The following is a 25,805-nucleotide window of genomic DNA, read 5'->3' as shown; positions in this document are numbered from 1 at the left end:
AAGCGATATCGTTGCTTCAGACATAGTCGGGGGCAGTTGTCCCCTTTCCTTTGCCTCATTAAAGGTCCTCGTCAATACCGGGACGAGCAAGTCCACATATTTTCTATAGAATTCGACTGGGAATCCATCCGGTCCCGGGGCCTTTCCCGCCTGCATGCTCCTAATTCCTTTCACCACTTCTTCTACCTCGATCTGTGCTCCCAGTCCCACCCTTTCCTGCTCTTCCACCTTGGGAAATTCCAGCCGATCCAAGAAGCCCATCATTCTCTCCCTCCCATCCGGGGGTTGAGCTTCATATAATTTTTTATAAAATGTCTTGAACACTCCATTCACTCTCTCCGCTCCCCGCTCCATCTCTCCTTCCTCATCCCTCACTCCCCCTATTTCCCTCGCTGCTCCCCTTTCCCTCAATTGGTGTGCCAGCAACCTGCTCGCCTTCTCCCCATATTCGTACTGTACACCCTGTGCCTTCCTCCATTGTGCCTCTGCAGTGCCCGTAGTCAGCAAGTCAAATTCTACATGTAGCCTTTGCCTTTCCCTGTACAGTCCCTCCTCCGGTGCTTCCGCATATTGTCTGTCCACCCTCAAAAGTTCTTGCAGCAACCGCTCCCGTTCCTTACTCTCCTGCTTCCCTTTATGTGCCCTTATTGATATCAGCTCCCCTCTAACCACCGCCTTCAACGCCTCCCAGACCACTCCCACCTGGACCTCCCCATTATCATTGAGTTCCAAGTACTTTTCAATGCACCCACTCACCCTTAAGACACACCCCCTCATCTGCCATTACTCCCATGTCCATTCTCCAGGGTGGGCGCCCTCCTGTTTCCTCCCCTGTCTCCAAGTCTACCCAGTGTGGAGCGTGATCCGAAATGGCTATAGCCGTATACTCCGTTCCCCTCACCTTCGGGATCAACGCCCTTCCCAGCACAAAAAAGTCTATTCGCGAGTAGACTTTATGGACATAAGAGAAAAACGAGAACTCCTTACTCCTAGGTCTGCTAAATCTCCACGGGTCTACACCTCCCATCTGCTCCATAAAATCTTTAAGTACCTTGGCTGCTGCCGGCCTCCTTCCAGTCCTGGACTTCGACCTATCCAGCCCTGGTTCCAACACCGTATTAAAATCTCCCCCCATTATCAGCTTTCCCATCTCTAGGTCCGGAATGCGTCCTAGCATCCGCCTCATAAAATTGGCATCATCCCAGTTCGGGGCATATACGTTTACCAAAATCACCGTCTCCCCCTGTAGTTTGCCACTCACCATCACGTATCTGCCCCCGTTATCCGCCACTGTAGTCTTTGCCTCGAACATTACCCGCTTCCCCACTAATATAGCCACCCCCCTGTTTTTCGCATCTAGCCCCGAATGGAACACCTGCCCCACCCATCCTTTGCGTAGCCTAACCTGGTCTATCAGTTTCAGGTGCGTTTCCTGTAACATAACCACATCTGCCTTAAGTTTCTTAAGGCGTGCGAGTACCCGTGCCCTCTTTATCGGCCCGTTCAGCCCTCTCACGTTCCACGTGATCAGCCGGGTTGGGGGGCTTCCTACCCCCCCCCCCCGCCTTGTCGATTAGCCATCCCCTTTTTCCAGCTCCTCACCCGGTTCCCACGCAGCTGTATCTCCCCCAGGCGGTGCCCCCCCGCCCATCCCCTCCCATCCCAGCTCCCCCCTCTCCCCAGCAGCAGCAACCCAGTAATTCCCCCCTCCCACCCTCCCCCGCTAGATCCCCCGCTAGCGTAATTACTCCCCCCATGTTGCTCCCAGAAGTCAGCAAACTCTGGCCGACCTCGGCTTCCCCCCGTGACCTCGGCTCGCACCGTGCGACGCCCCCTCCTTCCTGCTTCTCTATTCCCGCCATGATTATCATAGCGCGGGAACCAAGCCCGCGCTTCTCCCTTGGCCCCGCCCCCAATGGCCAACGCCCCATCTCCTCCACCTCCCCTCCTCCCCCATCACCACCTGTGGAAGAGAGAAAAGTTACCACATCGCAGGATTAGTACATAAAACTCCTCTTTCCCCCCTTTTTAACCCCCCTCTTCGCCCCCCACATTCGCCCCACCACTTTGTTCAAACGTTCTTTTTAATAACCCGCTCATTCCAGTTTTTCTTCCACAATAAAAGTCCACGCTTCATCCGCCGTCTCAAAGTAGTGGTGCCTCCCTCGATATGTGACCCACAGTCTTGCCGGTTGCAGCATTCCAAATTTTATCTTCTTTTTATGAAGCACCGCCTTGGCCCGGTTAAAGCTCGCCCTCCTTCTCGCCACCTCCGCACTCCAGTCTTGATATACGCGGATCACCGCGTTCTCCCACCTACTGCTCCGAGTTTTCTTTGCCCATCTAAGGACCATTTCTCTATCCTTAAAACGGAGGAATCTCACCACTCTGGCTCTGGGAATTTCTCCTGCTCTCGGTCCTCGCGCCATCACTCGGTGTGCTCCCTCCACCTCCAACGGACCCGCCGGGGCCTCCGCTCCCATTAACGAGTGCAGCATCGTGCTCACATATGCCCCGACGTCCGCTCCCTCCGCACCTTCAGGAAGACCAAGAATCCTCAGGTTGTTCCTCCTTGCGTTGTTCTCCAGTGCCTCCAACCTTTCCACACATCGTTTCTGATGTGCCTCATGCGTCTCCGTCTTCACCACCAGGCCCTGTATGTCGTCCTCATTCTCGGCTGCCTTTGCCTTCACGACCCGAAGCTCCCGCTCCTGGGTCTATTGTTCCTCCTTTAGCCCTTCGATCGCCTGTAGTATCGGGGCCAACAGCTCTTTCTTCATTTCCTTTTTGAGCTCTTCCACACAGCATTTCAAGAACTCTTGTTGTTCAGGGCCCCATGTTAAACTGCCACCTTCCGACGCCATCTTGGTTTTTGCTTGCCTTCCTTGCCGCTGTTCTAAAGGATCCACTGCAATACGGCCACTTTCTCCTCCTTTTTTCATCCGTGTCCAGGGGGGATTCCCTTCTGGTTTACCGCACAGTGTTTTTAGCCGTCAAAATTGCCGTTGGGGCTCCTATCAAGAGCCCAAAAGTCCGTTTCACCGGGAGCTGCCGAAACGTGCGACTCAGTTGGTCATCGCCGCACCCGGAAGTCGTGATCAAACTTTTTGTCGAAGCGGTTGAGTGGCTACTGGTGGTGAAAGGGTTCAGGATCATTCCTTCCTCTGCCTTATTCCTCGGCTCCTGAAAATCCAGAGTGCTGCAGTGAAGAAAACACGGAGACGTGTTGCCCGAGGAGAGGCAAGGTGTGGCTCAAATCTCCAGTCCAGTGTATTGTGCCCCTTATCTATGCACAGCCAGCAACACATCTCAGAGTAGCCTATTCTTGATCAAAGGAGAAAGGCCAGGCTTATACTGGTGCATGAGCATCCAGAACTCGTCCAGGCACTGTGGGCCGCCCTCCAGTTCTACTCGCATGCAATAAGTGAGCCATTGTTTGGATGACATACAAATGGCCAGTTCCTTCCTTGCACCCGCCTCGAGCCGTGGTGTGAACATATGCAAAGTTCTTTTTATAGACACAAAACAATGCCTGTGGAAACAGAGCTCTGTCACCCACTCCAATGAACTACTGAACTACGCAATATAAGGCTTTCCCTGCTCCGAAGCAGATAGATGGACATATGCCAGCGTGAAATTCAGAATGAAGCTCCAAATCAGTCACAAACAGATTTAAACCAGATATGAGTCAATTTTCACAGATTTCTCACGGTTTATCGAGCTTGCCGTCTACTGGTTACATTGCAGCAGTCTGCAGGGCTAGAGGACGATTGAGAGATAGGCAATTCGTTGACTTATTGTGGACAGTAGAACAAGTCAGTGAGTACGGGTACGGTCGGGTTAGTGTGGACAGTAGAACAAGTCAGTGAGTACGGGTACGGTCGGGTTAGTGTGGACAGTAGAACAAGTCAGCGAGTACGGGTACGGTCGGGTTAGTGTGGACAGTAGAACAAGTCAGCGAGTACGGGTACGGTCGGGTTAGTGTGGACAGTAGAACAAGTCAGTGAGTACGGGTACGGTCGGGTTAGTGTGGACAGTAGAACAAGTCAGTGAGTACGGGTACGGTCGGGTTAGTGTGGACAGTAGAACAAGTCAGCGAGTACGGGTACGGTCGGGTTAGTGTGGACAGTAGAACAAGTCAGCGAGTACGGGTACGGTCGAGTTAGTGTGGACAGTAGAACAAGTCAGTGAGTACGGGTACGGTCGGGTTAGTGTGGACAGTAGAACAAGTCAGTGAGTACGGGTACGGTCGGGTTAGTGTGGACAGTAGAACAAGTCAGTGAGTACGGGTACGGTCGGGTTAGTGTGGACAGTAGAACAAGTCAGTGAGTACGGGTACGGTCGGGTTAGTGTGGACAGTAGAACAAGTCAGTGAGTACGGGTACGGTCGAGTTAGTGTGGACAGTAGAACAAGTCAGTGAGTACGGGTACGGTCGGGTTAGTGTGGACAGTGGAACAAGTCAGTGAGTACGGGTACGGTCGAGTTAGTGTGGACAGTGGAACAAGTCAGTGAGTACGGGTACGGTCGGGTTAGTGTGGACAGTGGAACAAGTCAGTGAGTACGGGTACGGTCGAGTTAGTGTGGACAGTAGAACAAGTCAGTGAGTACGGGTACGGTCGGGTTAGTGTGGACAGTAGAACAAGTCAGTGAGTACGGGTACGGTCGGGTTAGTGTGGACAGTGGAACAAGTCAGTGAGTACGGGTACGGTCGGGTTAGTGTGGACAGTAGAACAAGTCAGTGAGTACGGGTACGGTCGGGTTAGTGTGGACAGTGGAACAAGTCAGTGAGTACGGGTACGGTCGGGTTAGTGTGGACAGTAGAACAAGTCAGTGAGTACGGGTACGGTCGGGTTAGTGTGGACAGTGGAACAAGTCAGTGAGTACGGGTACGGTCGGGTTAGTGTGGACAGTGGAACAAGTCAGTGAGTACGGGTACGGTCGGGTTAGTGTGGACAGTGGAACAAGTCAGTGAGTACGGGTACGGTCGGGTTAGTGTGGACAGTGGAACAAGTCAGTGAGTACGGGTACGGTCGGGTTAGTGTGGACAGTAGAACAAGTCAGTGAGTACGGGTACGGTCGGGTTAGTGTGGACAGTAGAACAAGTCAGTGAGTACGGGTACGGTCGGGTTAGTGTGGACAGTAGAACAAGTCAGTGAGTACGGGTACGGTCGGGTTAGTGTGGACAGTAGAACAAGTCGGTGAGTACGGGTACGGTCGGGTTAGTGTGGACAGTAGAACAAGTCGGTGAGTACGGGTACGGTCGGGTTAGTGTGGACAGTAGAACAAGTCGGTGAGTACGGGTACGGTCGGGTTAGTGTGGACAGTAGAACAAGTCGGTGAGTACGGGTACGGTCGGGTTAGTGTGGACAGTAGAACAAGTCGGTGAGTACGGGTACGGTCGGGTTAGTGTGGACAGTAGAACAAGTCGGTGAGTACGGGTACGGTCGGGTTAGTGTGGACAGTAGAACAAGTCGGTGAGTACGGGTACGGTCGGGTTAGTGTGGACAGTAGACCAAGTCGGTGAGTACGGGTACGGTCGGGTTAGTGTGGACAGTAGAACAAGTCGGTGAGTACGGGTACGGTCGGGTTAGTGTGGACAGTAGAACAAGTCAGTGAGTACGGGTACGGTCGGGTTAGTGTGGACAGTAGAACAAGTCAGTGAGTACGGGTACGGTCGGGTTAGTGTGGACAGTAGAACAAGTCAGTGAGTACGGGTACGGTCGGGTTAGTGTGGACAGTAGAACAAGTCAGTGAGTACGGGTACGGTCGGGTTAGTGTGGACAGTAGAACAAGTCAGTGAGTACGGGTACGGTCGGGTTAGTGTGGACAGTAGAACAAGTCAGTGAGTACGGGTACGGTCGGGTTAGTGTGGACAGTAGAACAAGTCAGTGAGTACGGGTACGGTCGGGTTAGTGTGGACAGTAGAACAAGTCAGTGAGTACGGGTACGGTCGGGTTAGTGTGGACAGTAGAACAAGTCAGTGAGTACGGGTACGGTCGGGTTAGTGTGGACAGTAGAACAAGTCAGTGAGTACGGGTACGGTCGGGTTAGTGTGGACAGTAGAACAAGTCAGTGAGTACGGGTACGGTCGGGTTAGTGTGGACAGTAGAACAAGTCAGTGAGTACGGGTACGGTCGGGTTAGTGTGGACAGTAGAACAAGTCAGTGAGTACGGGTACGGTCGGGTTAGTGTGGACAGTAGAACAAGTCAGTGAGTACGGGTACGGTCGGGTTAGTGTGGACAGTAGAACAAGTCAGTGAGTACGGGTACGGTCGGGTTAGTGTGGACAGTAGAACAAGTCAGTGAGTACGGGTACGGTCGGGTTAGTGTGGACAGTAGAACAAGTCAGTGAGTACGGGTACGGTCGGGTTAGTGTGGACAGTAGAACAAGTCAGTGAGTACGGGTACGGTCGGGTTAGTGTGGACAGTAGAACAAGTCAGCGAGTACGGGTACGGTCGGGTTAGTGTGGACAGTAGAACAAGTCAGCGAGTACGGGTACGGTCGGGTTAGTGTGGACAGTAGAACAAGTCAGCGAGTACGGGTACGGTCGGGTTAGTGTGGACAGTAGAACAAGTCAGCGAGTACGGGTACGGTCGGGTTAGTGTGGACAGTAGAACAAGTCAGCGAGTACGGGTACGGTCGGGTTAGTGTGGACAGTAGAACAAGTCAGCGAGTACGGGTACGGTCGGGTTAGTGTGGACAGTAGAACAAGTCAGCGAGTACGGGTACGGTCGGGTTAGTGTGGACAGTAGAACAAGTCAGCGAGTACGGGTACGGTCGGGTTAGTGTGGACAGTAGAACAAGTCAGCGAGTACGGGTACGGTCGGGTTAGTGTGGACAGTAGAACAAGTCAGCGAGTACGGGTACGGTCGGGTTAGTGTGGACAGTAGAACAAGTCAGTGAGTACGGGTACGGTCGGGTTAGTGTGGACAGTAGAACAAGTCAGTGAGTACGGGTACGGTCGGGTTAGTGTGGACAGTAGAACAAGTCAGTGAGTACGGGTACGGTCGGGTTAGTGTGGACAGTAGAACAAGTCAGCGAGTACGACTACGGATGGGCCGAAGTCCCGCCCAGGAATTGCCTGTCCCGCCGACGTAAATCAAACCTGGTATTTACCGGCAGGACCAGGCGGCGTGGGCGGGCTCCGGGGTCCGGGGTGGCGCGGGGTGATCTGACTCCGGGGGGTGCCCCCACGGTGGCCTGGCCCGCGATCGGGGCGCACCGATCCGCGGGCGGGCCTGTGCCGTGGGGGCACTCTTTCCCTTCCGCCTCCGCTACGGCCTCCACCATGGCGGAGGCGGAAGAGACTCTCCCCACTGCGCATGCGCGGGAAACTGACAGCGGCCGCTGACGCTCCCGTGCATGCGCTGGGAAACTGACAGCGGCCGCTGACGCTCCCGCGCATGCGCCGCATTTCCGCGCCAGCTGGCGGGGAAACAAACGGCATTTCCGCCAGCTGGCGGGGCGGAAATCCCTCCGGCATCGGCCTAGCCCCTCAATGTTGGGGCTAGGCCGCCAAAGATGCGGAGCCTTCCGCACCTTTGGGCCGGTGCGATGCCAGTCTGATTGGCGCCGGCTTTGGCGCCAGTCGGCGGACATCCCGCCGTTGGGGGAGAATTTCGCCCCAGATCTTTACTAGAATAATTCACAAGATAAGCATTTCTTTTCAGTTATGATGTCCCTTGCATATGCGATATAGTTTTTTTTTAACAAAGGTCTAGGTTAATAAATATGGAATTCACACCAAGCTAGTAGTTTTTCAAACTTTTCTGCCAAGCTACCCAGAAAGGGAAACAACACTGGAAATGCAAGAAATCACTATTTAGCATTAGAAATACAGACCGTGCTTGCAAGTCAAATGTAGGAAAGCAGAAGTTCTCAGAGATCTACTCCCTGGCCACCGCCCCACCTCACCCATTGTCACCCCACCCCTGTCCAATTTTGAAATCCAATGCATTTTGTGGCTTTTACTCACCAGAACGGGTAAAGGCCAAGTCTACTGCCGACGAAGACAAAACCAAATACCACAAATAATGAGTCGCAAAGTCTTTGATACTTGGCATAATTGGCTAATTTAGCAGTCTGCAAGGAGAAACAGCAAAAGAGCTCGTGTGAGAAGACAGGTGAAATCAAGGCATCTCAGAAAACCATCACAAAATAAAAAATCAATCCAGCTTCTCCAACCGTTGGATAATGTCATACTCCGTGCACAAGAAATTAATTTGGGGCCTGAGATATTAAGGTAGATCTGCATTGACCCTCAGAATTCAGTATGTTAGTATGCCAGTATGTGCAGCAAGCAATTAGTAATTAGGTAAGCTGTAATAATAACAATTTTAGAATAATCTTTATTGTCACAAGTAGGTTTACAATAACACTGCAATACAGTTGGGGCAGCATGTGGCGCAGTGGTTAGCACTGCAGGCTATACTGCCTGTTCAGGTACACAGAGGGAGAATTCAGAATGTCCAATTCACCTAATGTGGGCAGCACGGTAGCACAAGTGGATAGCACTGTGGCTTCACAGCGTCAGGGTCCCAGGTTCGATTCCCCGCTGGGTCACTGTGTGTGGAGTTTGCACGCTCTCCCCATGTCTGCGTGGGTTTCCTCCGGGTGCTCCAGTTTCCTCCCACAGTCCAAAGACTTGCAGGTTAGGTGGATTGGCCATGATAAATTGCCCTTAGTGACCAAAGAGGTTGGGAGGGGTTATTGGGTTACAGGGATAGGGTGGAAGTGAGTGCTTAAGTGGGTCGGTGCAGACTCGATGGGCCGAATGGCCTTCTTCTGCACTGTATGTTCTATGTAGTAACAGCACGTCTTTCGGGATTTGTGGGAGGAAACCGGAGCACCCGGAGGAAATCCACAGACACGGGGAGAACGTGCAGACTCTGCACAGTGACCCAAGCCAGGAATCGAACATGGGACCCTGGAGCTGCGAAGCAGCAGTGCTAACCACTGTGCTACCATGCCGCCCATGTAATCCGTTAATAGGATGTTGTCGTATTCGAGTTGTCTCACAATAAACAAAAATAGGGAGTTATGTGAACAGTATTGGTCTCCTTAATTGAGGAAGGATGAAGCAGTTGAGAGAAGGTTTACTGGATTAATATCCGAATTGGGTAGGTTGTCTTCGAGGAACAGTTGGACAGGCTTGGCTTGTATCCACTGGAGTTTAGAAGAGTAAGAGGTGACTTGATTGAAACCTCTAACATCCGAGGGGTGTGGACAGGGTGGATGTGGAGAGGATGTTCCCTCTTGTGGGAGAATCTAGAACTAGGGGTCACCGTTTAAAAATAAGGGGTCACTCATTAAGACGGAGATGAACAGAAATTTTCTCTGGATCTTTGGAGCTCTCATCCTCAAAAGGCAGTGGAAGCAGAACTGGAATACTTTCAGACAGCACTGGATAGATTCTTGATAAGCAATGGGGTGAAAGGTTATCAGGGGTAGGTGGGAATGTGGGGTTGAGGTAACAATCAGACCAGCCGTGATCTTATTGAATAGCCAAGCAGGCTCGAGGGGCCGAATGGCCTCCTCCTGCTCCTAATTCGCATGTCCCATTTTCAAACATCTCTGGCTGAAGATAAGACAGCATGCTTTAAAAAAGTGGGGGGCAGGGGAAGAAAATGTTTTTAAATACCATCACGACAATCCTGATGAATGATGCGAAAAATTCAAACCTCCTGAAAGAAACATGTCGGGCGCTTCCCACAAATCTTGCTATTTTCAGGATTCAGGAGACATGAACCTCGAGGGGTGAGTGAGCGAGAACCATTACACCTCCTAAATCTTACAACACCAGGTTAAAGTCCAACAGGTTTGTTTCGATGTCACTAGCTTTCGGAGCGCTGCTCCTTCCTCAGGTGAATGAAGAGGTCTGTTCCAGAAACACATATATAGACAAATTCAAAGATGCCAAACAATGCTTTGAATGCGAGCATTAGCAGGTGATTAAATCTTTACAGATCCAGAGATGGGGTAACCCCAGGTTAAAGAGGTGTGAATTGTACCAAGCCAGGACAGTTGGTAGGATTTCGCAGGCCAGATGGTGGGGGATGAATGTAATGCGACATGAATCCCAGGTCCCGGTTGAGGCCGCACTCATGTGTGCGGAACTTGGCTATAAGTTTCTGCTCGGCGATTCTGCGTTGTCGCGGGTCCTGAAGGCCGCCTTGGAGAACGCTTACCCGGAGATCAGAGGCTGAATGCCCTTGACTGCTGAAGTGTTCCCCGACTGGAAGGGAACATTCCTGCCTGGTGATTGTTGCGCGATGTCCGTTCATTCGTTGTCGCAGCGTCTGCATGGTCTCGCCAATGTACCACGCTTCGGGACATCCTTTCCTGCAGCGTATGAGGTAGACAACGTTGGCCGAGTCGCACGAGTATGTACCGCGTACCTGGTGGGTGGCGTTCTCACGTGTAATAGTGGTAGCCATGTCGATGATCTGGCACGTCTTGCAGAGATTGCCATGACAGGGTTGTGTGGTGTCGTGGTCACTGTTCTGAAGACTGGGTAGTTTGCTGCAAACAATGGTTCGTTTGAGGTTGCACGGTTGTTTGAAGGCAAGTAGTGGGGGTGTGGGGATGACCTTGGCAAGATGTTCATCGTCATCAATGACGTGTTGAAGGCTGTGAAGAAGATGACGTAGTTTCTCCGCTCCGGGGAAGTACTGGACGACGAAGGGTATTGTCGGTTGTGTCCCATGTTTGTCTTCTGAGGAGGTCGGTCTGGTTTTTCGCTGTGGCGCGTTGGAACTGTCGATCGATGAGTCGAGTGCCATACCCCGTTCGTACGAGGGCATCTTTCAACGTCTGTAGATGTCTGTTACGCTCCTCCTCGTCTGAGCAGATCCTGTGTATACGGAGCGCTTGTCCATAGGGGATGGCTTCTTTAATGTGTTTAGGGTGGAAGCTGGAGAAGTGGAGCACCATGAGGTTATCCGTGGGTTTGCGGTAAAGCGAAGTGCTGAGGTGACCGTCCTTGATGGAGACGAGAGTGTCCAAGAATGCAACTGATTTTGGAGAGTAGTCCATGGTGAGTCTGATGGTTGGATGGAACTTATTAATGTCATCGTGTAGTCGTTTCAGTGATTCTTCGCCGTGGGTCCAAAGGAAAAAAATGTCATTGATGTATCTGGTGTATAACGTCGGTTGAAGGTCCTGTGCGGTGAGTAGGTCCTGTTCAAACTTGTGCATGAAGATGTTGGCGTATTGGGGTGTGAATTTGGTCCCCATGGCTGTTCCGTGCGTCTGGATGAAGAACTTGTTGTCGAAGGTGAAGACGTTGTGATCCAGAATGAAGCGGATGAGTTGCAGAATTGCGTCTGGAGATTGGCAGTTGTCGGTGTTGAGTACTGAGGCTGTTGCAGCAATGCCGTCGTCATGGGGGATGCTGGTATAGAGTGCCGAGACGTCCATTGTGACGAGGAATGTTCCTAGTTCAACTGGTCCATGGGTGCTGAGTTTCTGTAGGAAGTCCGTCGTGTCGCGACAGAAGCTGGGTGTACCTTGTACGATGGGTTTCAAGATGCCCTCGATGTAGCCAGAGAGGTTCTCACACAGGGTCCCATTGCCTGAAACGATAGGGCGGCCTGGTGTGTTGGCCTTATATATTTTCAGGAGGCAGTAGAGATCTCCAATGCAGGGAGTGCGTGGGATGAGAGCACGTAGGGTGCTCTGAAGATCTGGATCCAAGGTCTTGATCAGTCTATTAAGTTGGCGGATGTGTTCCTTGGTCGGATCTGCGGGTAACTGTCTGTAGTGTTCTTGGTTGTTCAGTTGTCGGTATACCTCTTTGCAGTAGTCCGTTCTGTTCAGTACGACAGTAGCCCCCCCTTTGTCTGCTGGTTTGATGACGATGCTGCGGTTGGTCTTGAGAGCGCGGATGGCATTGCGTTGTGCTTGGGTGACGTTCGGGGCTGTCTTGTGAATGCGACTGATGAATCTGGCATTGACGCGACTCCTGACGGCTTGAGCATACATGTCGAGTCTAAGGCAGCGGCCTTCCGGAGGGGTCCAATTCGACTCTTTCCTCTTCGGTTGCTGCACCGCAGATCTCTCGGTCTGCTGTTCCGGTTCATTGGTAGTCTGCTTGGGTTCGCTGTTGGCCTCTTGGGGTCTGTGGAAGAATTCCCGGAGCCTCATTCGCCTGATGAATTCCTCAGTGTCTGCCGCGAGACTGATGGGGTCCATTTTGGTGGTGGTGCAGAAATTGAGCCCTCTGCTGAGGACTTCGATTTCGTCTGGTTGAAGGGTGTAGTCTGACAAGTTGACAATAGATTTCCCTGTATTGTTTTCTACTGTGACACCGGGGGTGGCTTGGTTGCTGCCGGTGGTGATGCCAAGTTTCTCAAGCTTTCTGTTCTTGGTGTGCATATAGGTGGCATAGTATTGTTGTCTCATCTGTTTGGCGGTGTTCCGCAGCTGGTCTGCTGCATCCTGAGCGCAAGTTGAGAATATGGCCTCTATCTTGGTTTCCAGGTTGCGTCGTCTGCTGTAGAGCTGGTGGACGAAGACAGCAGCAGCAGCCCGGGGGGGGGGGGGGGGGGGGGGGGGGGGGGGGGGGGGGGGGGGGACCAGAGGGATTCTCAGGGATGTTAATATATAAGTATAATATGTATAGGTTGTTGTTATAGATAATTGTATATTGGACTGTTAAAACATATTTTTGGAGAATATTTATCTGGGACAAGGCAGTTGCCATTTAGTTTTGGTTTTGTTTATATATTATTTATTTCTTGTTTATAAAACTGGCCATTGTTATTTATATTGTTATATTACTGTGTAAAGGATACACAATGTACTGTGACGGTTGGCCAAAAATTTTCAATAAAAATATTTTTTTTTTTTTTAAAAAGAAGGTTGGGGGGCCTGTTTGTGGATGGGAAGTTCGCGAGCCTGGGTGAGCTGGAGGAGAAGTATGGGCTCCCCCCGGGGAACACCTTTAGGTATCTACAGGTAAGGGCGTTTGCCAGGCGGGAAGTGGTGGAATTCCCGCTGCTGCTGCCATGCACGGTACAGGACAGGGTGCTCTCGGGGGGGGGGGGGGGGGGGGGGAAGATCGCGGCAACTTACCAGGTGATGCAGGAGGAGGAGGAGGCCTCGGTGGTGGAGTTGAAAGGTAAGTGGGAGGAGGAGTTGGGGGAGGAGGCGTGGGCAGATGCCCTTGGGAGGGTGAACTCTTCCTCTTCGTGTGCGAGGCTGAGCCTCATACAGTTTAAGGTGCTGCACAGGGCACACATGACCGGGACAAGGATGAGTCAGTTTTTTTGGGGTGAGGACAGGTGTGTCAGGTGCTCAGGGAGCCCAGCAAACCACACCCATATGTTCTGGGCATGCCCAGCGCTGGAGGAGTTTTGGAAGGGCATAGCAAGGACGGTGTCGAGGGTGGTAGGATCCAGGGTCAAACCAGGCTGGGGGCTCGCAATATTTGGGGTTGCAGGGGAGCCGGGAGTGCAGGAGGCGAAAGAGGCCGGTATTCTGGCCTTTGCGTCCCTGGTAGCCCGGCGAAGGATCTTTCTTCAGTGGAAAGATGCGAGGCCCCCAAGCGTGGAATCCTGGATCAATGATATGGCGGGGTTTATTAAATTGGAGAGGGTGAAATTTGCCTTAAGGGGATCGGTGCAAGGGTTTTTCAGGCGGTGGCAGCCATTCTTGGACTTCCTGGCAGAACGGTAGACACTGGTCAGCAGCAGCAGCAGCAGCAACCTTGGGGGGGGGGGGGGGGGGGGGGGGGGGTCTATTTTATTTTTGTTTGCCTACACTGGGGGATCTGAGGGGGTGTATATATTTGCTATGTTCGCTACGTGTTAATTCGGGGTGTTAATTTATTATTTATGTATGGGGGGAGGGGGGCACGGAGTTGTTTTATTTTGTATTTAATTCTACTGGGCTCCTTTTTCATTTTGTTGTTGATATTTTGTGAAAACTTCAATAAAAATAAAAAATGAATAAGGGTCTGTCAGCTCTGCGTTAAAGCATCTTCATGCCAACCTCTGAAGAGCATGTCCGAGCACACGTGAAAAATTTTCAATCTCCAGTTCAGCAATCCTGTGGGATAGTCAATTTTCATGCATTTATGAAATGAAAAAAGCTAAATGGAGACCATCTATACTCATCCTATTTCGAGCTTACATGTGGGCACAGCTAAAAAGAATTGCAACCTCTTATTGAATTCGACTTTTCCCCAGGGCAGAAATGTCTGTCACGGGGGGCGATAATTTTAAGGTGATTGGAGGAAGGTATAGGGGAGATGTCAGAGGTCGGTTCTTTATACAGAGAGTGGTGGGTGTGTGGAATGCACTGCCAGCAGAGGTGGTGGAGCCAGAGTCATTAGGGACATTTAAACGACTCTTGGACAGGCACATGGACAGCAGTAAATTGAAGGGGTGTAGGTTAGGTTGATCTTAGATTAGGGTAAATGGTTGGCACAGCATTGTGGGCTGAAGGGCCTGTACTGTGCTGGACTGTTCCATGTTCAACCTTGGGGCACAGAGCTTTAAAAGGACCCTTAAAGTAGAGGGAACTTGTCTTTTACTTGACCAGCTTTGAAAGTGCTTGATATAGGGCGGCATGGTGGCACAATGGTTAGCACAGCTGCCTGTGGCGCCGAGGACCCGGATTCGATCCCGGCCCCGGGACACTGTCCGTGTGGAGTTTGCACATTCTCCCCATGTCTGTGTGGGTCTCACCCCCATAACCCAAAGATGTGCAGTGTAGGTGGATTGGCCACGCTAAATTGCCCCTTAATTGGAAAAAATTGCATACTCTAAATTTATTTTTTAAAAAGGAGAATGCTCGATATTGTGCATTGGGCACTTGGTGATTGGCAGCTTGTTTCTCCATCAGAAAGGATTAGGTAGGAGCTGTAGTGCACTTTGCCTCAAAACAGGCTCAGCTAAATTGGCATTGGCAACCCCACAACACCGAATTTGAAGTCTGAGCCACGCACGCTGGAAGAGCTGCTCCTGCCACATTCCCACAGCAGCCTTAGACAAGTGGCGGATCATTGGGGTTGGAATCTTTGGGGTGGTGGGGGAACATGGGTCATACATTATTCATACTCGCAAAGTTGAACTGATTCTGGCAGACACCTCGTAAACATGCCTCAGAATCAACCATTAGCCGAGTGGAAACCTTAATCAGATTCTGCAGTGTGAGATAACAAGCAGTCCAGATTTTAGATGCTCATTTTAGGGAGGTTTAATGCACAACCATAATCTCCCACCTACATTCAACGTGTTATTAATATTAGAAAAAAGTGACAGCCAAGGTGTTTTTTTTTAAAAAGTGGGAAACGCCACATGTTACTACTTGCAAGCAATCTCGGGTCAAGTGGTTTATAACCATTATCTGAAGCAGGAAATGAGATTTCACACTGATGGGCTTTTCTCCCTTTAATCATTTACAGTTTCACACTTGCCGTCGGGGCTTCCTTTGCAATTTACTTTCTGCGCCGTGCTGGAGAGAACTGGTCACAACAAATGTCAGTGCTCCCTGATTAAAACCATTCACAGATTGCCACCAAGGAACCAAATATTGTTGATGCAAGGTGGTTTTCTAGCCAGTATCACTTATATGGAGAATCGCGAACACTCAGAAGGGGTACTACGCAATCAGATAGTCTCACCTCTAAAAATAAATCAGATGCGTCATGAAGGCACATGACGAGTGTCCCGACTCGCAGCATGTTGTTGGCGTAAGAAAATGTAATTAATCCAACTGTGGCAAGGTGATGGAGAAACATAATAAGGAAATCCTGCAAAAGGTAAAAAGAGGAGTGTCAAATCGATGAGCAACTGGACACGCGGGTAAACACACTGTGCCGTTTGAATAGGACTGATCTACAGTAGCTGCTGGATTCGCTCTTCCTCACACCTTCTAGGGGTTGGTTACTGACAGATATCTGGAACCAGCTGACTTACTGGTTTTATTCGGCAGGGAGACATAGCACAGAATAAACAAGGGACTACAACCAGATTCATCCCACAGTACAGCCTGTCCCAGATTTACTCCAGTGTAAACCATGCAGACTATATATAGGGTACAAGGACAACTTGATTCACTCCAACAATAGAACCCACATAGTGTTGTGCACGTGCAAGTATATATTCAATAAATGTACATTTACACTGTACAAGGTCAGAAATATTGAACCTCGCAGCAGTAATGGTGCCAATACTGAGAGTCCATCAACGGTATCAACTTAACCCCACGTCAAATTTTGGGTCAAAACGCTTTACTAAAGCTCCTGACTTCCTCCCTCGAACTAAAACAACCCATCAAAATGACTATGGACAGAGCCAACAGCAAAAGAAAACACAGGAAAATGTGGAAACTCAGTATTTATGGAGCCGGTCGTCTCAATGGCATCCATGTGTGCTGGTGGATTCGAACAGCACGGAACAATGACCATTCTCTCACTGCCCCTAGCTGTCTCAAATCTTCCACGATAGGCCAAACATTCTGCGCCATAATGATTCTGCCATTCTGTGAGAAGAATCTAGAGTATGGCTAGCTTCCGTTTTCAGCTTTCAAACAATTCTTTTTCAATTCCGATGACAAAACACATTCACTCATCCAGTTTGAACATAGAACGATACAGCGCAGTACAGGCCCTTCGGCCCACGATGTTGCACCGAAACAAAAGCCACCTAACCTACACTATGCCATTATCATCCATATGTTTATCCAATAAACTTTTAAATACCCTCAATGTTGGCGAGTTCACTACTGTAGCAGGTAGGGCATTCCACGGCCTCACTACTCTTTGCGTAAAGAACCTACCTCTGACCTCTGTCCTATATCTATTACCCCTCAGTTTAAAGTTATGTCCCCTCGTGTCAGCCATATCCATCCGCGGGAGAAGGCTCTCACTGTCCACCCTATCCAACCCCCTGATCATTTTGTATGCCTCTATTAAGTCTCCTCTTAACCTTCTTCTCTCCAACGAAAACAACCTCAAGTCCATCATGAGCCTTTCCTCATAAGATTTTCCCTCCATACCAGGCAACATCCTGGTAAATCTCCTCTGCACCCGCTCCAAAGCCTCCACGTCCTTCCTATAATGCGGTGACCAGAACTGTACGCAATGCTCCAAATGTGGCCGTACCAGAGTTCTGTACAGCTGCAACATGACCTCCTGACTCCGGAACTCAATCCCTCTACCAATAAAGGCCAACACGCCATAGGCCTTCTTCACAACCCTATCAACCTGGGTGGCAACTTTCAGGGATCTATGTACATGGACACCTAGATCCCTCTGCTCATCCACACTTTCAAGAACTTTACCATTAGCCAAATATTCCGCATTCCTGTTATTCCTTCCAAAGTGAATCACCTCACACTTCTCTACATTAAACTCCATTTGCCACCTCTCAGCCCAGCTCTGCAGCTCATCTATATCCCTCTGTAACCTGCTACATCCTTCCACACTATCGACAACACCACCGACTTTAGTATCATCTGCAAATTTACTCACCCACCCTTCTGCGCCTTCCTCTAGGTCATTGATAAAAATGACAAACAGCAACGGCCCCAGAACAGATCCTTGTGGTACTCCACTTGTAACTGAACTCCATTCTGAACATTTCCCATCAACCACCACCCTCTGTCTTCTTCCAGCTAGCCAATTTCTGATCCACATCTCTAAATCACCCTCAATCCCCAGCCTCCGTATTTTCTGCAATAGCCTACCGTGGGGAACCTTATCAAACGCTTTGCTGAAATCCATATACACCACATCAACTGCTCTACCCTCGTCTACCTGTTCAGTCACCTTCTCAAAGAACTCGATAAGGTTTGTGAGGCATGACCTACCCTTCACAAAGCCATGCTGACTATCCCTGATCATATTATTCCTATCTAGATGATTATAAATCTTGTCTCTTATAATCCCCTCCAAGACTTTACCCACTACAGACGTGAGGCTCACCGGTCTATAGTTGCCGGGGTTGTCTCTGCTCCCCTTTTTGAACAAAGGGACCACATTTGCTATCCTCCAGTCCTCTGGCACTATTCCTGTAGCCAATGATGACATAAAAATCAAAGCCAAAGGTCCAGCAATCTCTTCCCTGGCCTCCCAGAGAATCCTAGGATAAATCCCATCAGGACCCGGGGACTTATCTATTTTCAGCCTGTCCAGAATTGCCAACACCTCTTCCCTACGTACCTCAATGCCATCTATTCTATTAGCCTGGGTCTCAGCATTCTCCTCCACAGCATTATCTTTTTCCTGAGTGAATACTGACGAAAAATATTCATTTAGTATCTCGCCTATCTCTTCAGACTCCACACACAACTTCCCATCCCTGTCCTTGACTGGTCCTACTCTTTCCCTAGTCATTCGCTTATTCCTGACATACCCATCTTGCTTGTAATTTTGCCTGTTGATTTTTTAAAAACAAATAATTCTATTCAGATGAGCAATAATGTTACCCATGTGCAATTGGACTACAGGGGGTTTAGTCAATCTTTTGATGAAAAGCTGTTCGGACGTTGATTAAAAATGCTTTTTCCAAAACAAAGTATGAACTTAACTCTGGGAATGAGTGCCATTTTAACAGGACGGCCATGATGTAGAGAACTAGAGGCTTGGAAACAGCAAGAAGAGTCATAGATGTTTACCGCATGGAAACAGGCCCAGCTTGTCCATGCCGCCCAGTTTCTATCACTGAGCTAGTCCCATATCCCTCCATACCCACCCTGCCCATGTAACTGCCTAGCTGCTTTTTAAAGGACAAAATTGTACCCGCCTCTACCACTGCCTCTGGCAGCTCGTTCCAGATGCTCACCACCCTCTGTGTGAAGAAATTTCCCCTCTGGTCTCTTTTTATCTCTCCCCTCTCACCTTAAACCTATGCCCTCTAGTTCTAGACTCCTCTACCTTTGGGAAAAGATGTCGACTATCTACCTTATCTATGCCCCTCATTATTTTATAGACCTCCAGAAGCTCACCCCCCAAGCCTCCTACGCTCCAGGGAAAAATGTCCCAGCCTATCCAGCCTCTCCTTATAGCTCAGACCATCAAGTCCTGATAGCACCCTCGTCAATCTCTTCTGCACTCTTTCTAGTTTAACAATATCCTTCCTATAATAGGGTGACCAGAACTGAACACGGTATTCCATGTGTGATCTTGCCAATGTGTTGTACAACTTCAACAAGATGTCCCAACTCCTGTATTCAATATTCTGACCAATTAAACCGAGCCTGCTGAATGCCTTCTTCACCACCCTGTCCATCTGCGACTCCACCTTCAAGGAGCTGTGAATCTATACCCCTAGGAGTCATCTCTCTTGGCTTATTCCCCCCCCCCCCCGCAATAAATATTGGGGCCATTAATCCCACGATAATAGATGTGATGTCATTTCACAGTCAACATTTCTTCATAGCCAAGGGCCGCAGCTCTTGATAAAAATGGGGAACAAGTAAATGATTCAGACATACATCTTTGGCTTCCGTCTGCATTTAGTTCCATGCCAGGCGATGTCTTTTATAACTTCCAAGTCAAAAGAGAGCAAATCAATACTGCCAAAGTTAGACACTGGTACAATACAAGTCACTTCAATTCATACAAGAGCCCTCTTAGATTTCCATTTTTCTCTGCCCCTCCTAACCATGGCTCTTTTCCTCATGCTCAATGTGGCCGAGTTGGATACATTTACATTGTGACCCCTGTTTAGTGTCCAATGCAGGTTAACTCCAACACACGCCATGACTACAATAGAAGATGTACTTTACAGAGGTTGGTGCAGCTCGCCCTCTTTGGGATCTGCGGTTTTTATACAAGCTACAATAATAACAGTTCACAATCGGAGAAATGAGAGGGAGGGCGAACTGACAACTGCCTTCCCCTAGGCCTTTGCAATGCTGCCTGGACGATGTTTCAGAGAGCAAGTGCCTATTTGACACCTCCCAAACGATGGTAATGCTGTGAACTGAAATCACATGAGCAGTTACAGGCACAAATACATAAATCTCCCGCCCAATAACTGAACCAGCCGACAAAAACAAAACGCCGCTCCTTGGTATGCAACTTCAGGAAATTTAGATGGTGAAAGAAAAAGTGCGATCGTGCTGCAGTTGAAGAAGTTCAAATTGCCACGGTCAATCTCGTGATACTTGGTTTCAGCTTCTGGACAGCGAAAACAATTAAGAAATCGAGCCCTTTCACAGTTCAGAGGCCCTTACATCATCATGATTAAAAGAGGACGGTAATTTAGCACAAAGACACAATAGGAATGGACAGAATGCTGGACAAAGCGCCAAGCACGCTGTAGAAATGGGGACTCGTACATCAGCTCTCCGACACAGCGAGGTCAGTACAGGCAGCCATGACTACGAGCAGTGAATAGACAAAGATGGTAACATGCTGCCAATAAAAGGAAACACAAAGGATGCCAAGAGCAAGCAGTTCAGTCAACTGCAGGTGACAGAATCAGTCAGCATGAAATGGCAGCAGTGTGCACAAACGGGGAGTTCCAATAAGAACAGGTCAGAAACAGCAGGAATCGGAATGCAACCAGCCACAATGCATCTGCGACAAAAGGAATTTGTTGTCTCCACTTTTAGTGTATTAGACTTCGTAGTTGGGATCAATGAACTTCTGTTTTTACAGGTTAAATTCATCTGCTAGTCGCACATAAGACCCACACTGCACAAATAACCACGACGATTTAGATTCAAGACTGGATTTATCAGCTTCATTTGACAGGAACGAGCACTAATTTGATGTTAAATGACAGTAGAATACTTGGCACCAACCAGGTTGAAGCTAGAAACATAGCAGAGGTTACGCGCTGGATTATTTCAGAACAGAGATCGTTTTGCTGGCATACGGTCTCCAATTTTGAGCCAAGATAATTCATTTAATCAAATATTAAATTCATATGACGTGCAGCTGACTGTCACAAGACCCTACTCCAAACCAAAGCTGCTGGTCTCTACTAACCACTAAACCGACTGACTGAGTGCGATCCATGTTAATCCACCAATAGGGTAGGCAGGAAGAGGCCCTTTCCCATTCTAACAACTCAGGAGGTGCAAGTGACAGTCGGAGGGCAAACTGCCCTTTGAAATTTCCCAGTTCTTTTTGCCTCCCCTCAAACCCTCCTCCAAACAAAACAAAAACATTTCTCGCCTTTGGGTGCAAGAGTTGCTGCCTCACAGCACCAGAGTCCTGGATTCAATTCCGACCTCGGGCGACTGTCTGTGTGGAGTTTGCACTTTCTCCCAGTGTCTGCGTGGGATTCCTCTGGGTGCTCCACAGTCCAATGATGTGTAGGTTAGGTGGGGTTATGGGGATAGGGTGGGTGATTGGGTAGGGTGCTCTTTCAGAGGGTTGGTGCAGACTCGATGGGCCAAATGGCCTTTCTCTTCAATGTAGGAACTCTATTACACTCATGAACATTGTGAATTCTACTTTCTTATTTTTTAAATTTGGGTACCCAATTATTATTTTTCCCCCCCAATTAAAGGGCAATTTAGCGTGGGCAGTCCACCTACCCTGCACATCTTTTGGGTTGTGGGGGTGGAACCCACGCAGACATGGGAAGAATGTGCAAACTCCACACGGACAGTGACCCAGGGCTGGGATTCGAACCCGTGTCCTCAGCGCTGCAGTCCCAGTGCTATCCATTGCGCCACCGTGCTGCCCCTGTGAATTCTACTTTTTAACCCATTTCATCAGTATCCTTTTGTAAGTTTCATAAGTTCACAGACACTACATTCTGCTTCATGTCTGTTACCTCCAAAAAGATTTTTGCAAGATTTGTCAAGCACAGATATCCCTGTGGAGATTTAACAAATTCAGTACAGGCTAGGGATCAAATCCAAGGCCTTCCCGGTCGGTATACGTGACTCACCACGTCACTTGTTAAACGCGAGTCATTTTCCATCAGGAAAGGGCTTTCAAAGTTTAACTTCAATCAAAATTAAGTTCTCCAGGAGTAAATATGTTGGGGATTGAAGTTAAAATGAGTGTGCAAGTAGGAGTCACAGCATTCCAAGCCATTCCTTGCCTAGAATTTATTTAATTTCCTCAAAAAGCTCTCCTAGCTAACTACATAACCCAAAGAAGACTCCACTGCTGGTTTTAACCTAAACTGCACTGCTGCGGATTACATTTTCCAGCAGTTTAAGGTCATTTTGCTTTGGGCCAGAGAATAAAGTGAAAAAACTACATTAGCTCCGAATTTAAACTGATAGACCAGAGTACGCACACATACTTGCTAAGGGGGTGCATTGTCCACCCCTTCAATTACATGTTTTGTTTATGTGTCCTTTGAGATTTTGTTTACTGTGATGCAGTTTCCCTTTAAAAAACACTGCATTTTTAGGGTGCAATTCGACCAAAACATTTTGAAGTGTCATTTTGGGAGGGTTTGGTGGAGTGTTTGGGTGAGATCCACACCGCGATTCAACCAAACCTCTTGGGGAGTTTCTCTCCGGTCCAGAGCACACTTACGAAAGTGTGGAATTGAGCAATTGACTTTCCTTTTTTTAAAAAGAGGGAAAATCGCTGTAGGCATGAAAGACATATTCTCAGTGATTAGAAGTGGGTGCCGGTGTGCCACGGGTTTCAGTTCTTGGCTGCTTCTATTCACTTCAGAAATGTTTCCATTATTGGGGAGCTGAACCCGCCAGCGAGACCAGGCTGCCATTTTGACCCCCCCCCCCCCCTTTATTCGGCCCCTTCATTCTCTTCCCCCCCCCCCCCTTTATTCGGCCCCTTCATTCTCTTCCCCCCCCCCCCTCCTCAGGCTCAAACCCTTGGCAGTGCCACCATGCCACCTGGGCACTATGGCATTGTCACCCAGGCAGTGCCCTCAACAGCACAACAGTGCCAGGCTGGTAGTGCCAAGGTGCCACCATGCCCTGTCCCCTACCACCCAGGGGTCTCCAAAGGCCTGGGAGTCCCCCAAGTGCCGTTGGGCCTGGGCCACATCTGTGTGGACCAGTACTAATCGGTGCCTGGTCCAGACCTCGTTGGCAAGGCCGTTGGTTGCCAGGCTCCGGGAGAATCCAACGCAGACATGTTTAAACTAGCCTAATGGCTTATTCAAATATGTATATCTGGATCATGCCCAGCATGGGCGAGATCTAGATCATGACGGCACATCGCACGCGACATCTCGAGCGCGAGGCCTCTCGCAAGAGTCATCAGTCTCTTCACGCTGCTAGATCAGGTTAACCAAATGAAGCACACTTGCCAAGAGCACATACCACCTATGGCTCACATCAAAACAGCACAAACAGTCGGCAGCAATATCTCGAACCATTAATTAGGAAACGATTCTTTCAAATCTAGAGCAAAGTAGGATGTTTTAGCACAGTATAGCTTGGTGTGCACATGAGTTTGGATTAGGGATGGAATACATACAAACCAGCTAAAAGCATAGCCATATTACAGCACTGCACCAAACAGATAGTTCAAGAGAGGCAAACAAAATAGTGGTACGCACCACTCAGGAGGTGCAGCTGAAAGCACAAGCGGTCAGTCCCTTCCCAAAAACCATTCCGCCCATACCAAACCTCAGGAAATGGTCATCTGGAATAATAATCCAGAGGGCACGAGTTAGAGAATTTGAATTCATTTATGTATATATTTTTGTTTTACCAAGTAGCCACAAAGCTATGAGACTGTAATAAAAAGGAAACCTGCCTGATCTGGCCTATGTGTGATTCCAGTCCCACACCAAAGCGACTGACTCTTAATGCCTTCTGAAGTGGTCTATCATCCCAAGGAAATAATAAAAAAAAAAAATGTATGGTTTAAAATTTTTCCTGTACCACATCAATCCTAAAGAAATCGTACACAGCCAGTCAATAACTTGTACTTATAAACCGCCTTTAACATAATAAAACATCCAAAAGATGCTTTAGAAGAGCGTACTCAGCAAAATCGGGTCAGTCACACGGTGATATCAGGACGTACGGCCGTAAGGTTGGTCACAGAGACAGGTTTGAAGGAGCACCACTGCTTTACCAGGAGGGTGTGTGCGTGTGCATAATGGATGAACAGGACTTGGTGTAACCAAGGACACAGGCATTTGGATGATCTCAAGTTTGCAGAGTAGACAGCGGGAGACTATCCAGGAGTGGATTGGATCAGTCAAGTCGAGAGGTAACAGCAACAAGATGTTTCAGCAGCAAATGAACCGAGGCAGGGCAGAACGGTAATGGAAGTGGAAATACAGACGGTCTTAGGGGGTGGCGCAAATAGTGGTCAGAAGCTCAACTTGGGGTCATATTCAACACTCCGGTTGCGAGCAATTGGGTTCAGCCTCAAGACAGTTCCCAGAAAGCAGGATGAAGTCAGTAGAACATAGAACATTACAGCACAGTACAGGCCCTTCGGCCCTCAATGTTATGCCGACTGTGAAACCACTCTAAAGCCCATCTACACTATTCCCTTATCGTCCATATGTCTATCCAATGACCATTTGAATGCCCTTAGTGTTGGCGAGTCCACTACTGTTGCAGGCAGGGCATTCCACGCCCTTACTACTCTCTGAGTAAAGAACCTACCTGTCTTATATCTATCTCCCCTCAATTTAAAGCTATGTCCCCTCGTGCTAGACATCACCATCCGAGGAAAAAGGCTCTCACTGTCCACCCTATCCAATCCTCTGATCATCTTGTATGCCTCAATTAAGTCACCTCTTAACCTTCTTCTCTCTAACGAAAACAGCCTCAGGTCCCTCAGCCTTTCCTCATAAGATCTTCCCTCCAGACCAGGCAACATTCTGGTAAATCTCCTCTGCACCCTTTCCAATGCTTCCACATCCTTCCTATAATGCGGCGACCAGAATTGCACGCAATACTCCAAATGCGGCCGCACCAGAGTTTTGTACAGCTGCATACAGCTGCAACATGACCTCATGGCTCCGAAACTCAATCCCTCTACCAATAAAAGCTAACGCACCGTACGCCTTCTTAACCCTCTCAACCTGGGTGGCAACTTTCAGGGATCTATGTACATGGACACAGAGATCTCTCTGCTCATCCACACTGCCAAGAATCTTACCATTAGCCCAGTACTCTGGGCGGGATTCTCCACTCCCGCGCCGAAGTGGCCGCGGCGTCGAGGTTCACAACGGCGCGGAACGGCCCTGGTCCCGACCGATTCAGGCCCTGACAATGGGCCAGTATCGGGGGCGCGTCATCGACCCGCGCCAGGCCTTGTCGCCCGCGTAAAAGCGGCGCCGCATAGATGATGCGGCCGGCGCCGCATAACGGACGTCATCCGCGCATGCGTGGTTGCCGTCCTGTCCAAATCCGCCCCGCAAGAAGATGGGGGACGGATCTTGCGGGGCCGCGGAAGGAAGGAGGTCCTCCTTCAGAGAGGACGGCCCGATGATCGGTGGACACCGATCGTGGGCCACCCCACATTGCAGGTGAAGCCCCGTGCAGGATCCCCCCTCGCCCCCCCACAGGCCGCCCCCCAGCGTTCACGCACCGCCTACGACTGCAGCGACCAGGTGTGGACGGCGCCGGGGGGGAACCCGCCGTTTTGGCCTGGCCGCTCGGCCCATCTGGGCCTCAGAATAGCGGGGGTGCCGGAGAATCGCCATTTTGGGCGTCTCCGGCGATTCTCCGGCCTGCGAAACCCGACCGGGCCGTTCCCGCCGCTTGGGAGAATCGCGGGAGGGCGTCGGACCGGCGTCTCCGGATATTTTGGCGGCCCAGGCGATTCTCCCAACCGGCGTGGGAGTGGAGAATCGCGCCCGCTGTCTTCCTGTTATTCCTTCCAAAATGAATCACCTCACAACTTTTCTTCATTAAACTCCATTTGCCACCTCTCAG

At 49.7% G+C, this 25,805-nt stretch overlaps 1 protein-coding gene across 2 annotated transcripts in view; it reads right to left on the bottom strand.

Annotated features, from left to right (window-relative positions):
- LOC140405482 (ceramide synthase 6-like) overlaps positions 1–25,805 on the bottom strand; it is a 139,100-nt gene that overhangs the window by 22,088 nt on the left and 91,207 nt on the right. For both annotated transcript variants that reach the window (XM_072493975.1, XM_072493976.1), the window contains exons 7-8: positions 15,631–15,759; positions 7,978–8,084 (exon numbers count right to left, since the gene is read on the bottom strand). In XM_072493975.1, coding sequence (XP_072350076.1) covers positions 7,978–8,084; positions 15,631–15,759 — 236 coding nt within the window. The remainder of the gene's footprint in view (positions 1–7,977; positions 8,085–15,630; positions 15,760–25,805) is intronic.

The sequence above is a fragment of the Scyliorhinus torazame genome, chromosome X (assembly GCF_047496885.1).
Source record: "Scyliorhinus torazame isolate Kashiwa2021f chromosome X, sScyTor2.1, whole genome shotgun sequence".
Classification (NCBI taxonomy): domain Eukaryota; kingdom Metazoa; phylum Chordata; class Chondrichthyes; order Carcharhiniformes; family Scyliorhinidae; genus Scyliorhinus; species Scyliorhinus torazame.
This window is presented reverse-complemented; position numbering and strand designations above follow the sequence as displayed.